A 14190-nucleotide genomic window follows, 5' to 3' on the forward strand; every position below is an offset into this window, starting at 1 on the left:
CTAGATCCATCAGTTCGCCAAAAGGTGGAAACACCCAAGAGGCAAAAGGGTGAGACCCGAAAGCCTTCAGGTACACAGACTCCTTATCAGAAGGGTTGGCAGTGGGCCAGTCACACCTCTGCTTAAGGATCTCCAGGATGTCTGCAAAGGAGACATCATCAGAGGACTACTTGGGGGACCCTTCTGACTCCTCGAGGTCAGTGTCCGATGTCAAAGACTCATCCTGGGAGTCAACATGCTTCCCTCTTACATAACCTCTTCAGGGGAGGCTCCTTGAAAGGACATTCTGGGGAGGCCTCGGAAGAGTGGGGGTCACCAGCTGATGGCTCCTGAGGCTGAGGGTCTCTGCTGCCTCCAGAGAGTAGGGGCTGAGACCGAAGTGGGTGCTCTCGTGGGGAGATTGCTGGTACCACTGGTAGGTAGGAGCTGGAGAATGAGACTGCACACTCCTCATCATCTCAAACGCCAACCTAACTGGCTCCGAAGACCTCCTTCGCTCCGAAGAAACATAGGGTGACGTCAGAGCCCTCGGCTCCAAGGTGGATGCAAGGTCCGAGCTCACCCTGGTCGACGCACCGAGAGGAAGGCTCGGAACTGAAGATGGATTCCAACCCTCCCAGTCGGCACCGACAGGAGAGCATCGGCCCCTGGACAGGACAGACGGCACAGAGCGTGGCAGCGGCAAAGGGAGCTGGAACCAATAGTTCCTCTGGTGGCACCAAGCACCCTGGCTCCGAAGGGCCAACATGGCTTGGAGGAGGAACAGCAGACATGGGCAAAGCTGGATCGAGTGGCTCTGGAGCAGACTGGGTCAAAGCCAACAATAATTTTGGTAAAGCAGACTACTTTAGGAATCTCAACACTACCCTCTCCACATCTTCTTCTGAAAGGCTCCTGGAAGACATAGTAGGGGATCTTGACCTAGGGTGCACTGTAGACGTCAGTAACATGGAAACCGGTAGGGAATCAACAGACCGACTCCGAGTAGCAGATTGAACCGATTGAATCAGCAGTTGAGAGGTGGGCTCCGAAACACTTGGAACAGACTCTGACACCATAATGGTGCTCTCCTTTGGCTCCGAAGGCTGTGGAGTCGAGGAGGCACCAGGGGATGGCAGCATAATGGTTAAGGTGGTTACCTTACAGACACAAGGTGCAGGGTTTGATTCCCACTTGGGGTAATTGGCTAGGCTCAAAAATAGCCCACAAGGGCAGTTAGCCTAGTACTAAAACTATGGTTGGGAGGGTAGCCTAATGGTTAAGGTGTTTGCCTTACAAACACAAGGTGCAGGGTTTGAGTCTCACAAGGGATAATTGGCTAGGCTTACAATGGCTCGCAAGGGCAGTTAGCTTAGTACTAACCTATGACTGTTTCGGAGGTGGCTCTGAGACACCAGCCGGTGCCGGAGAAGGCCTTTTTGAAGATTTAGATTTGCCAGACTTGGAGGAAGACGAACTGAATAGAGCTTCCTCAAAGGATGGTTTTAGTAGACCCTTGAGTATAAGCTTGTTCTTTCTCTCCTGTAACACCCTAGGAGAGAAAGTATGGCAGAACAAGCATGATTTCTGCAAGTGGATGGCCCCTAAACGGTAGACACAGCTACTGTGGCCATCCGTTAAAGACATCTTTTCGGAGCATTTCATACACTTCTTAAAACCTGAAGGTTTGCGCTCCTTACTCTCCTTAGACATTCGACACACACACACACACACACACACACACACACACACACACACACACACACACACCCAGGAAAGGAAGAGGACTAAGTCCTCTAACTAAAACGGGCCTAGCCCTACAGAAGGAAATACCATGAGGACTAGGTCCTCTAACTTGAACGGGCCTAGCCCAGTGGACAGAAATCTAGGTTTTCTAATTTAAACAGACTAGAAGAGAGAAAAACTCATACACACAGAAGCTGAACGACTCTATTTAGTAAAGATTTAATAATAATAACTTTCGTACTAGGGAAGGAAACTCCAACCCTAAGTAATTAACAAGCGGATGCCCGCCAAAAATACAATCACTGAAAAAACTAAGCTGAGTGTCAAAAAAAGACCCAATAACGGTCAGAAATACAAACTGGAGCCCCTGTTAACTACCAGTGGAAAACCGCCAAAAACTAACACTCTACCTGAGAGAGAAAACAAGGCGCAATGGTGCCTACAAGGAACTCTAAACTGGCACACACGATACCAGACTAACAAAATTTTAAACTAAGATTGCACCAAAACGGCAAACACAACTGCCTAGGATAATAGCAACCCTAACAACACAATATAAACTCTAATACTATATATGTAAATAGAAAAAATTTGAAACTTAGCCAGAGCCAAGAGAAGCACGACCAAACTTGTCGATGTGGCAAACAAGATCTGGGGTTTGTACTGGTGCACTATGGGATACCTGCTTAGCCACGAGCCAACCAGAAGTCTTCGAGCATGTAAATCGGCTGAGTCGGAGCAGAGGATTGGCTCCGAACCCATATGTAAAAATGAAGGTGAGACTGGACTACACAACATGCCTCTTTTCAGAAGTAACTGGAGAACTGTCTGGTTAAATGACTTGTTAACAATTAAACAAGACAAATAGAGGTTGAGAAAAATCAAACCCTTGACTACATCATCACACTTATGAGCAGCTCAAATGCTTAATCATTTGTGTGGAGCTAACAAACTACCACTTCATTACACGATGACCACAGAAATTAAGGTGTTAATTTACCAATATTTCCTGCTGAAATATTCAAACTGGTAAGTGAGAAAGTTCTGCAGAGTGAAAAAATATTACCAACCAAGCTTTAGTATCTCCTCATCTCCATTGTGTGCCTCTGTTATAGACTGTTCTTGAGTTGCAAATGGTTGGCTATCACCACCCAAATTCTGGTCCTTCACCAACATCTCATCTAAGGTCTTCAATTCTTCAGATATCTGCTCTACTTTACGTTTAGTATCAGCTGCAAAACAAACCAAAAAAAAAACTTCTAAAAAACAAAGTAAATTATGAATTTCAGATGGTTACATTGTTACAAAATAAAAAGTAATCACAACTATAGGGATGTCAGATCATCAGTTCAGTAAGATCTAGGACTTGCACCTGAGATTTTGGGTGCATTCAGCAGATAAAACTTTCCCAAACTGTAAGTCCCTATTCCCCCGTCTCAATACACCTAAAAAGCACCACTCCCCACTTCTGAACACAGCAAAAAATTAAGTTAAAAGCACAATACAGAAGGAATATAATGCAAGGTGGCCTGATGAAAGGGTATGCTACCAATGATGGTCTTCTTTTAACAGTTTTATCATTGTGGCAAACACCCATAACTTTTGTATCTTGTAAGAAGAGGTCCATCTTCTGTAACCTCTGTGACAAAGTCCTTAGCAGACATTCCTGGGTGGCCGTTACATGGAAACATGCCTTTGACAAAAAGTCCCATACCTAGAAACATGCCTTTGACAAAAAGGCCCATACCTAGAAACATGCCTTTGACAAAAAGGCCCATAACTAGAACTCAGGTCCACCTTCTTGTGCCTTGCAAAACATTCAAGTATGTCAAGACTATCGTTTCACTAAGTTATCCTAGTTGGCACTATGGAAAAAGTAAAACAGACGGCAAAAGCCCAAGCAGAATACACCTTTGATGTTATTTATAGTAATTCTTCAACACCTGATAAAATAAATGAAAATGCATCCAGGCAATCATCTAGAAAAAAAATCTAGCACACAGTTGGTCAGTATTAGCAAAGTACCCAAGCTGGCTACTTTCAATGAAGCAATGAAAGAAGTATTCACCTTCATTTGTATAAAGTGAGTAGATAACCATTTGAAATGTTGGGACCCACTTCGAGTCTCAAAACATGGAAACTTAATGGTTGAAAAAACAGGCTAATATATTACGTCTCAGACGACCATTTCCCCTAAAGATTTTCTTCCCAGAGGTATGAGAATCTCGGATTTAGTATGTGTGTGTGTATTGTATGCAGAATACACATACACATATGTGTGTGTGTGTGTGTGTGTGTGTGTGTATGTATGTATACACACACACATTTATTTATATATATATATATATATATACACATACACACACATACACAGATACAGATACATAAATATTACATATATAAATATGCACATACAATGTGAATAAATGTAAATATATAAATATAAACATTTGCGCACACACACACACACATAGATATATATATATATATATATATAAAATATATACACATTTGGAGGCTATTTCCACAAAAAAAAAAAAAAATTAAAAGGTTAAAAGGAAAAGAGCAATATTCAAGATTTGCTCTTCCACTATAGTTTTGGTCTTTCTGTCACATTTCAGATTTGCTCCTCCTTCCATATTTCATGTGCCGACATTCAACAGAGAGCCAGTTGGGAAAAACAGGCTGAATGACAGACTGATTTAAGACCGGCTTCCTAGCCATCTTAAGCGTAAATATGAGGAGTTTAGGCAGCTATACTTTGTATTAAGTCAGATGATGTTTTACATAACAGGTATCATCCTTTACTTTTCCGAAATGGGTGACAAGTTACTGGTGATTCAGCACTAGTAAGCTCTAGGTTAGCAAAAACAAAAAAACAGGTTTCAAAGGAATGAAGGCCTTCCAGTGATGCTTTGAAACTCCTAAAATCAAAGAGATAGCTTAAGATTAGGATGCTGCACAGAAGAGTGGTGGACTGGAACTATTAAAGATTGAACGTAACATTTAATTGTGGAGACAAGTCTTAACTCTCAGGATGTTCAGGTCCTACCTTCTGCCTCATGGGATCTAGGAGGGCTAGTAAGGGGAATTCCAAGATGGCTGCACACTTTAACAGCTTAATTTCAGCTCTCCCAGTGTGAAGAAAGAAACTGAAAAAGAACAGCTAGTAACTGTGCCAAGTTGAGTAAAATTCAATTACTGTCTGGATGCCAGCAAAAAAGAATTTGGAAAACCTCAAAAAAATTGACAAAAAAAGGTGAAGAGAAAACACTGACTGGGAATAATCCTGCAGCTGTTCAGCAAGAAGTTCAATATTCAGTTCTGACACAGGAGATGGTTTCCAATAACTCAGAGGAAAAAAAATAAATAAAATTTACTCACAGCTGATTAAAATAAAGGAAACACAGGCATTTCAAATACCATGCTAAAAAAATAGAAGCTTTAACTATCTAGTCTAACAAAGTGATACAACTGCAAAAAGGTTGAAATGAAAAGCCTGTCTCATTATAAAACTTCAAGAAGAGTTGAAAGTGGTAGAGTTAGACAATAACACAAAGCAACCCAGAAAGTTTCTGCTGTACACGAAAAAATGGAAAGAACAAACTTAGTTTTATGAAAGACAAATAAGCACCTGGACTGGTATCCCACAGCAGCACCTGGACTGGTATCCCACAGCAGGAGGTGTTAAAGGCACATTGGGTATTATCCTCCAAACCTGGCCATGAGAAAGCACCCACAGCCTGTATTAGTAAGGATGCAATCATACCAGCAGAAAGAGTTGCAAAACTGTGGAAGCAGTGCAAAGTATTAAAAACTGTAGACGGCAGTGTTTGAAGAAAATGATTATTCACTGTATACCAGGCAGAAGAGGAACAAATTTATCCTAGCAATCAGGTAATGTCAAGAGGCAGGTGTGAGATTAAAGTTGCTGTATCCAGCTGTCTTCAGAATATTGTTCCTAGAAGACCAAAGACATCTGCTGCAAAACAAGCCAAGGAGAAAAAACAAGTTTAGCCAACAAAAAGTGAGCCATCAAACACAAGGGGACTTTTTCATTCTTCGGACAAAGAAAGCTCATAGGAAGACTTTGCCAATGAAACCTTTTCCAATGCTCTATAGGAAAATGCTTGAGAGAAAGAATAAAGCACACAAGATGACTAGAAGAATTGCGAGTGCTATGGCTTGAACCAGAGTCTGGTTTTGGGAAATGGAGATGAACAGGAGGAAGTCCAGCCACACTGAACTAAGTGAATAAATGTGACATTATAAAGCATCAATCACATTTGTGAAACATGTCTTTGCAAAAAAAAAAAGTAGCTGAGATTGGACTTTTTTGACTTTGTTAAAGTTGTGGGTAGACTGTAAAGCATATACCCCATTTTATGTCATTAAAGTTTAGAAGGAAATTAAAAGGAAAACTGAAAACTATTTCTGTTCTTAATAGTATCTGTATTAAACACTTAATGACAAACTAAATTTTGTATAGTAAAGCAGATTGTGTAGTATGTAGTCAGGGATATTTTAAATGTGGGGGTGAGGGGGAGTCTTTTCAGTGACCATTGTTACATGACAAAATAAATAAGTTAAGAAATCTGGAATTTGAAATGTAAAGAGAAGGCTGGGCAAGAACAGTTTTAAGCTAATTTGCCACAGTCTTAGGCAGCTGGGGTGTGATGTAAAAGTGCACTGATTATATGCAGAGCTGAGATGTTTTCTCTTACTTTTCAAACCTAGTCCAAACATTCACCTAAGCAAAAGTAATACAAAATGATGAATACCATGAGAAGTACCAAGTTTCTTGCACACACAAGGATATTAGCTTGTGTTTTCCCTTTAGCAAAGTTTTAGTGGAAGTCGAGAAATCTGCAACTGAAGGCAGTTGTGCATTCCGTTTCGCTGTGAGTTAATGTGACAAGAGTCCTATATGCACCTACACAGTTATTAGCAGATTTTTTTCTCATTGCTAACTTATGTTTACATGGAAACAAGCTGGTGACAGGTACAAGCAATTAATTTTGAGAGTTGTGAACATAGTTTGCTGAGGGAAATGCAAAGTGTAATGGTACAAGGGCAGGCAGTTTAGTAAAAAAAAAAATTTAAATTACCGGAACTGAATAACAGATAGCAACTTTACTAGCAACATTAATACTTCAAAGCATTTAATAAAGCAGTGTATAATTTAAAGGCAGCCAGTGCTTTTTTAAGACTTTTCTGGAAGCATACAAGCTATTTTTCACACATGGGAGAGGAAGAGAAATAAGAACACTTCTTTTCTTAAGTGGAAGCACAGGCTATAGCATCAGCTTTAGAAGGGATAATCTTAAGTTTAGGTTAGGTAATGTCTGTGGGGTTGGAGTTGTCGATTTGGGGCAACAGTTACTACATGGAGGGTTAAACTTCATTTTTTTGAAGATATACATAGTTTTGTGTTTGTTCTAAGTCAACAGGTTATGGTGTTCTGAAAATGTATTTAGCTTTTTCTTTGAGGGCTTTAATTAAAACAAAAAGTCTTAAAAGTGTGGCATAGGTCCAAATGGGGATGAGAACAAACAACTGTACAAAATCCAGCCTGCCAAGCATTAGTGTGTGCATACAACACGAAAGTTGGAAATACACATTTTAAAAAAATGACGTGCAACAGGTGGGAACAATAGCTTTTTATCATAATGGCTACACTATCCATATTATCTTTGAACGTAAATAGCCTTACATGTACAAGCAAAAAGGCAAGAGCATTGAATTACATTAAGAAATGCAGAGTGCAAACAGCAATGCTGTGGGAGACACATTGGAAAAGAACTAAGCATGTGAATGTGAAGGATTTTGGGATGGATATTCAGTCAAATATCAGGGACAAAGGAAAAGGGCAGTAATGATACTAATTGTTAGAGGGGCTCCAATAATGAAAGAAAAAAGGAAAAAGATAGCAATGGTAGACTTGTGCTTCAAGTGGCTAATGCCACGTGAAGAGAATTACACTGGCATGTATTCACATTCCACCAAAAACTGCTATTATGGAGCTTAAGAAAAAAATGGAGAAATAATCAACTTTCAAAAGGAAATATTACCTACTGGTGGGGACTGGAACTTTCTGTGCAATAGTGAGCATGTCAGGGAAACCTAGAAAGAAAACTAATAAATGAGGGTAGATTTCAAAAAAATGTTATGAAAATATTTGGCATGAAGTCTAATTCCAAAGTAGGAATTCAAAGAATTTACTTATTTCCCCAAGGTACAATAACTGGGCCAGACTAGACAGAAATTATATTTCAAAGGAACATGTGTAGTTAATTACAACCTTTGACACATCATTTACCAATAAAAACTAAGATAGAAATGTTGGGTTAGGAAATAAAAATGAGACACTATTGCTTACCTACACATCTGTTAAAAAAGAGGAATTTAAGAAAATTGTTACAGAGTTATTAGGGAGGATAGAAATTTCATCAGAAGTTACTGCTAGTGAGTGGGGTAAAATAAAAATGGAGTTTAAAAACAGGGTAGAAATAAAAAAAAGATGTAGTTAAAAAGTAATATGAATTATTTCCAGGGGTTGACAAAGGTTAAGGTATTGCAGAAAAGGGAAATCTCACAGAAGAGATGTAACCATACAGTGCTAAAGAGACAATAAGGGAGAGTCTGGGTAATATAAAAGAAGTTATGTACTCACCATAGCATTCCATGTGTGTTGTCCATCTACACCTTTATACTCACTGATGGGGTTTGGATCTGATCCATCGGATCCATCTTGGCCTTTACCAAAGCTCAAAGCCTTCAACATGCTCGTGGGCACTCTTCCCTATCCCAGAATACACCTTGCAATTACCTCAGATCTTGTTTGTCCATTAGAAGAAAATTATATTCAAGAGAAAGGAAGATGTTAAAACTGTATACAGATTAGCAGATAAGAACATCCCATTTCTGAAGTCATGGAGTCCTTAAAAGTCCAATTAGTAGAACCCAGTCTGTCAGGTGCACAGGAAGGGGGAAGGTGGGTGGGTTATGAGAATACAGGCAGAGCTGGACAACACACACACAACTTTATGGTGAGTACATAACTTCTTTATGTGAAGCTGTCTAATCTCGCCTTTATTCTCACTGATGGGACAGTATCCCTAGCTACCTAAATCTTGGGTGGCTCATGGGAGAATATTGCACAGAACCATAGATACAAAGGAGGCCCTATTCCTGGAGGCCAAATCTACTTTGTAATGAGTAATAAAGGTATGAGGGCTTACCCATGTGGCTGCAATACATATGCTATCCACAGAGGCTCTCGATAAGAAGGCTGAGGAAGTTGCAACTGCTCTGAGTGGGCTTTGACTTGTGGAAGCTGCTTGTTCCGGGATTTGTAAATAAAAGTTATGCTTTCTGAAAGCCATTTAGATAAGGTCACTTTGGATATTGGGAACCCCTTCCTTGTATCAGAAAAGGAGACAAAGAGCTGATCAGACTTTCTGAAATCTGCAGTTCTGTTCAAGTAAAAACGTAATTGCCTATGAACAACTAGCAAATGTAACATATTCTGCCTTATTCTAAAATTTTGGAAAAAAAAACTGGCAATTCCATGGCTTAAGATTATTTTCCAATACAACTTTTGGCAAAAAGGAAGGATTAATTCTTAGTGAGACCCTGTCCTTGTGCTATACCAAATATGGTGGTATGATGGATAAGGCCTGTAGTTCTCAAATTCTTCTTGTGGATGTGATAGCCACTAGAAAAACTGTTTTCCAAGATAAAACATTTAATTCACAATTAGTTGCTGATTCAAAAGGAGGGCAGATTATATGAAACGGAAAAAAGTGGAAGTTCCAAGGGGGGAGAGGGATCCTTGTACGGAAGCCTCAAAGTTGTCCCTTTAAGAAAAGCTTTACAGAGCTTGTTAGACATAATTGAACCATTTTCTCCCAAATTAAAAATTAAAATTGCTGCTAACTGAACTCTGATAGTAGCTGCAGCAGCTCCTGCACTGAAAAGCTTAGCCAAAAAAAATCTAAAATTAAATGTATAAGAGCAGTAAGAGGATCAACTTGTGTTTGCTCAAATCACAACTTTCTTCCAATTTTCCTTATAAAGTTTCCTTGTGGAAGCTTTGTGGGAACAGATCAAGATATGTCGCACTGGTGATGAAAGAGCAGGATACCTGGCTATTAATGGAATTGGTATAGCCAAGCTGTCAGTGTGAGATTGTGTAGATTGGGATGAACCATTCCTGAAGCATGTGTCAAAAGATCCAGAACTGGGTCCAGTATCCATGCTTCATTCCGAAGATGAGGCCAAAGGAATGGGAGCCAAATTTATTAGGGTCAGGAGGAGGGAATTAGAATTACAGTTGTCTTCAACAAACTTGCTTTCTGCACGACTTTTGGAATAAGGGGTGTTGGAGGGTAAGCATATAGGAGTCCCAGGGGCTAATCATGAACGAGTGTATCCCTCGGGGGTCTTCCACAGAGGGAGGGATTAGGGCAAAGTAGTTGCTGCATTTGGTGTTCATGGACGAGGCAAACAGGTTGCAGCTAGGCGGGCCCTATTTTCAGAAAAATCTCTTCCGCAATTTCCTGCTTGAGGGACCACTCATGAGGCATCAGAATAGCTCTGCTCAACCTCTCTGCTATCATGCTGGATTTCCCCAGTATGTGCATTGCAATTAGAAAGCAACTGGAAGAAATTGCCCAATGCCACACCCTTAGGGCTTCCCAACAAAGGAGGCAGGATCTGGTTCCTCCTTGTTTATGTACCAGACTATGAACATTTTTGTCTGAGTGGACTGCTATCATCCCTAGAAGAAGAGAGTCTCAAAAGGCTTGCAATGCTAAAAGCACTGCTTTCATCTCTAGAGCATTCATGTGCAGATGGTCCTTGTGAGGGTGCCAGGTGCCTTGGACTGCCTTTCCTATATAATGCCTCCACCCCAACCAATCTGGGAAGCGTCTGTGGTCACTGCGGCTTGGGACTGGGGAAATGAAAAGGGATGGCCTTGAGTTACCTGAGGTAATTGAATCCACCATAAAAGATCTTGTTTGCAAGAATGGGTTATCAAAATCTTGTGAGTCACTGGAAGTTACAGGAGAGACCAATGTGTCAACAGCATCCATTGAAGTAACCTCATGTGAAGGCATGCTAATGGTACCAAAAATGAAGCTGCCATTGTGTCAAATACTTGAAGTACCAGTTTGGTAGGTCCTCATTTTTGCCTTATTAAAGTTTTTACCTGACATCGTAAAGTGTGTAGCCTTTCTGTAGTAAGACTTCCTATTATCCCTTTGGGTGTCTAACTCTGCTCCTTTGTTTGTGTCTTTCGGCTTTTCCTGGTTAGGGGTTGCCACAGCGGATCTCCGGTCCACTAATGATTTGCAGTACTTTTTACGTACTGGCTTGCTGGGCCTAACCCACAACCTTCAGTGAAGGAATGCCCATTCACGCATGTCGCCACACAGAAGACTCTCTAACTGAGAATCGAACGGGAACGTCTAACTGTGAGGCGACAACGCTACCGCAGCACCACCACTCTTGCTCCTATGAAAACCAATTTCTGACAGGGTTTTAAAGCAGATTTTGCGTAGTTTATCGTAATACCTATCCTTGAACAGGTTTGCAATGTAGTCTCTCTGGCCTGTAGAAGATGATGCCTGGTTGGTGCAGTTATGAGCCAGTCCCCTAGATATGGAAACACCTGGAATACTTGTTGTCTCAAGTGAGTCATCACTATTGCCATGCATTTGGTGAACAAACTGGGAGCTATAGTGAGAACAAAGGGCAGAGGTCATAACTGATGACTGGCTCCTAACCGAAAGCACAAATGCCTCCTTGACCATCTAATTTATGCGGTAGTACGTGTCTTGGAGGCCTAAAAAACATATCCAATTGTCTTTTTCCAGAAATGGAAGTTACTGCAGCGTAACCATCCAAAACTTGCTCTTTACTAAATTGTTTAATTTGCTGAGATCTAAGATTCGTCTCCAGTCCCCCAGTCTCTTTGGAACTAAAAAGAATCTTGAGTAAGTTCTGGATCTTCTCTGGTCTGCAGGGACTTCTTGGATGACTTTTGTTTAGCAACTTTGAGATTTAAGGTTGCTTGTTCTATTTGACTGGGAGGAACGTCTGGAACTCCTCTTCAAGAACTGAAAGGGAAAAGGGGATAAACGTAACCTCTGGATATTACTCTTTGCACCCATTTGTCATTTATATCTAGCCAGGCTTGAAGGTGGAGTGATAATCACCCCACCCCCACCCCGAATGCCTCCAGAAGTGGACAACCAGGCCTCCCCTCAGGAACGCTGAAAGGGTTTTCCAAAGAAAAAGTTTCTCTAGAGCCCTGATTTTGCGGGCCTTCTCAGCCACATGATCAGCATCTTTCATTGTTGTTCCCCCTCTGGCTCTGGGGAACTTTCACCCTGTGTGTCTGGAAAAGACCTTTGAGATTCCCTGAGCCACATCTTTCCACTCCCTCTCTGTCCTTTGGGAAAGGGGCAAATAGAGGAAAAATGTACTCCAACAGCAGATAAAAGTCTTTCTCTCTTGCTCACACCTGATGAATGTTTCTTTTACTTTGGGCCCAAACAAAGAAGAGCCATCAAACCGGGAGTTAAACAAAGGAAGACTTGAAGGGCTCCGCAAAATTGCAAAGGGATATCCAGGCTTGCCTTCTAAGAGAAATACCAGAACCCACTGCCCTACTTGTTCCATCGACAGTATGTGAAATTAGCCTCATGGATGAGTTTGTTAGAATTTAGGGTAGCGAGCTGTGAGGCTACCTTATCTGTGATCCCAGCAGCTACAGCTCCTTGGATGGTATCTGCAGTCCCATGAAATGGCACAGGTAGTTCAGTGACTGAGCAGCAAAGGTTGCCAAAGAGAAGACATGCTTCCCATATCTATCCATGGTCCTATAATCTTTATTAGGAACTTGCTTCAGACAGCTCCTTTTTAGCGGCCAATGCCACAACCATGGCATCTACGGCTACTCCCTTGGATAGAAAAGTTTTGTCCTTTAGGGAAGTAATGTATTATTTGGCCTCCTATGAGTGGGCTCTATAGTATCTGGGGTCTCCCACACCTTCAGAGAGATTACGCCTTACGATGAGCTTTTTGATTTAGTCACCCAAGAGGTGGAAGGGCGAGACCCGAAGGCCTTCAGATAGACTCCTCCGCTGAAGGGGAGCTGGACTGCCAGCCACCTCTCCATTTTAACATTTCTAGGATGGCTCCAAAGGCGACATCTTCAGGAGGTGATAAAGGGGACCGTTCTGCCTCATCGAGGTCAATGGCTTAAGTGACTGATTTCTCTGGTAAGTCCAGGTGCCTCGTCTTGCAATTTCTCTTCTGAGAGACTTCTTCAGGAGGGTAATCTGGGGGGAGTGGCAGAAGAGAGGGAATTCCCTTGTCAGATTATCCTGAGGCCTTGAGTCTCTGCATCCCTGTGGATGGGTAACGTGAGCAGACAAAGGCATTGGCTGAGAAGATGGAGGAAGTTCCTGAGTAGCCTGCATTTGTGTTTGTGGAGACAATACTCTCCCTCATAATCTCAAAGGCCCCCCCCTACTTCTGGTCTGAAGAAATCACTGGATTCAACAAAAAAAGAGGTTGGAGCCAAGAGGTAAGATCGGATCTGACAACTGTTGGACTCAATCCTGCTCCCCGGCTCCAACAAGAGAGTAAAACAAGGCAGCTTGCTGTAAAATCCAAACCCATTTATTGTTGTAAGCGCTTTAGTACAAGCCCAATGATTGCACTTCTTCAGACAAACTAAAATCCCAAGATACAATACTTGTATACAATTATAAATTAAGTCAATTACTTGTTAATTAATGTCAGTTATTTAAAGGAGCGTATCCCTGTTTTATAAATACCTAAAACATTATATATTCAAAGTCCTTTACCTAAAAAACTATACCAAAAAATAAGTAATTTTAAATTTAAAAATACATGAAATTACTACACACATAAGAAATAGTTTATATTAAAACAAAACCTATTAAAACTGGCCATAACATTCAAACCAAATTCATGTGTGTAAAATATTAAGTTAACTTCACCTATGCAAAGCTTTCAGTTTAAGAATGCATTTAATAGACCTACACTCATTAAGACCCAGAAACATATATGCATTGGTCTTAATTTGCTATACAAGCTCTTTTTCTTCCAATTTTAATTGCCAAGGGCCTCCCCTAATGTCCTTGCCAACACATTCAACTATAGCATACTTAAATTTACGTAATGGATATTCCAATACATGACTTGCCAGTGCGTTAGTAGTGGTCCCCTTACTAATATGGTACTGATGTTCATATATCCTTTGTTTAAAGGCTCTTTCTGTTTTACCAATGTAATAACTTGGATACACTTGGCACAATGCAACATACACCACACCAACTGTGTCACAGTTAAACTTCCCATTAATATAATAATCTCTTTCTTTTAAGGTAAACCTACTACCCGTCAATGTGTTGGCATTGTTTGAAC

General features: G+C 40.9%; 1 protein-coding gene across 2 annotated transcripts in view; it reads right to left on the bottom strand.

Moving 5' to 3' along the window:
- Window positions 1-14190, bottom strand: part of OS9 (OS9 endoplasmic reticulum lectin) — a 1402051-nt gene that overhangs the window by 667825 nt on the left and 720036 nt on the right. For both annotated transcript variants that reach the window (XM_044083591.1, XM_044083590.1), the window contains exon 7: window positions 2796-2957. In XM_044083591.1, the coding sequence (XP_043939526.1) occupies window positions 2796-2957 (162 nt within the window). The remainder of the gene's footprint in view (window positions 1-2795; window positions 2958-14190) is intronic.

Source organism: Protopterus annectens, chromosome 9.part0, assembly GCF_019279795.1.
Source record: "Protopterus annectens isolate FY-2018-M chromosome 9.part0, PAN1.0, whole genome shotgun sequence".
In the NCBI taxonomy this organism is placed as follows: domain Eukaryota; kingdom Metazoa; phylum Chordata; order Ceratodontiformes; family Protopteridae; genus Protopterus; species Protopterus annectens.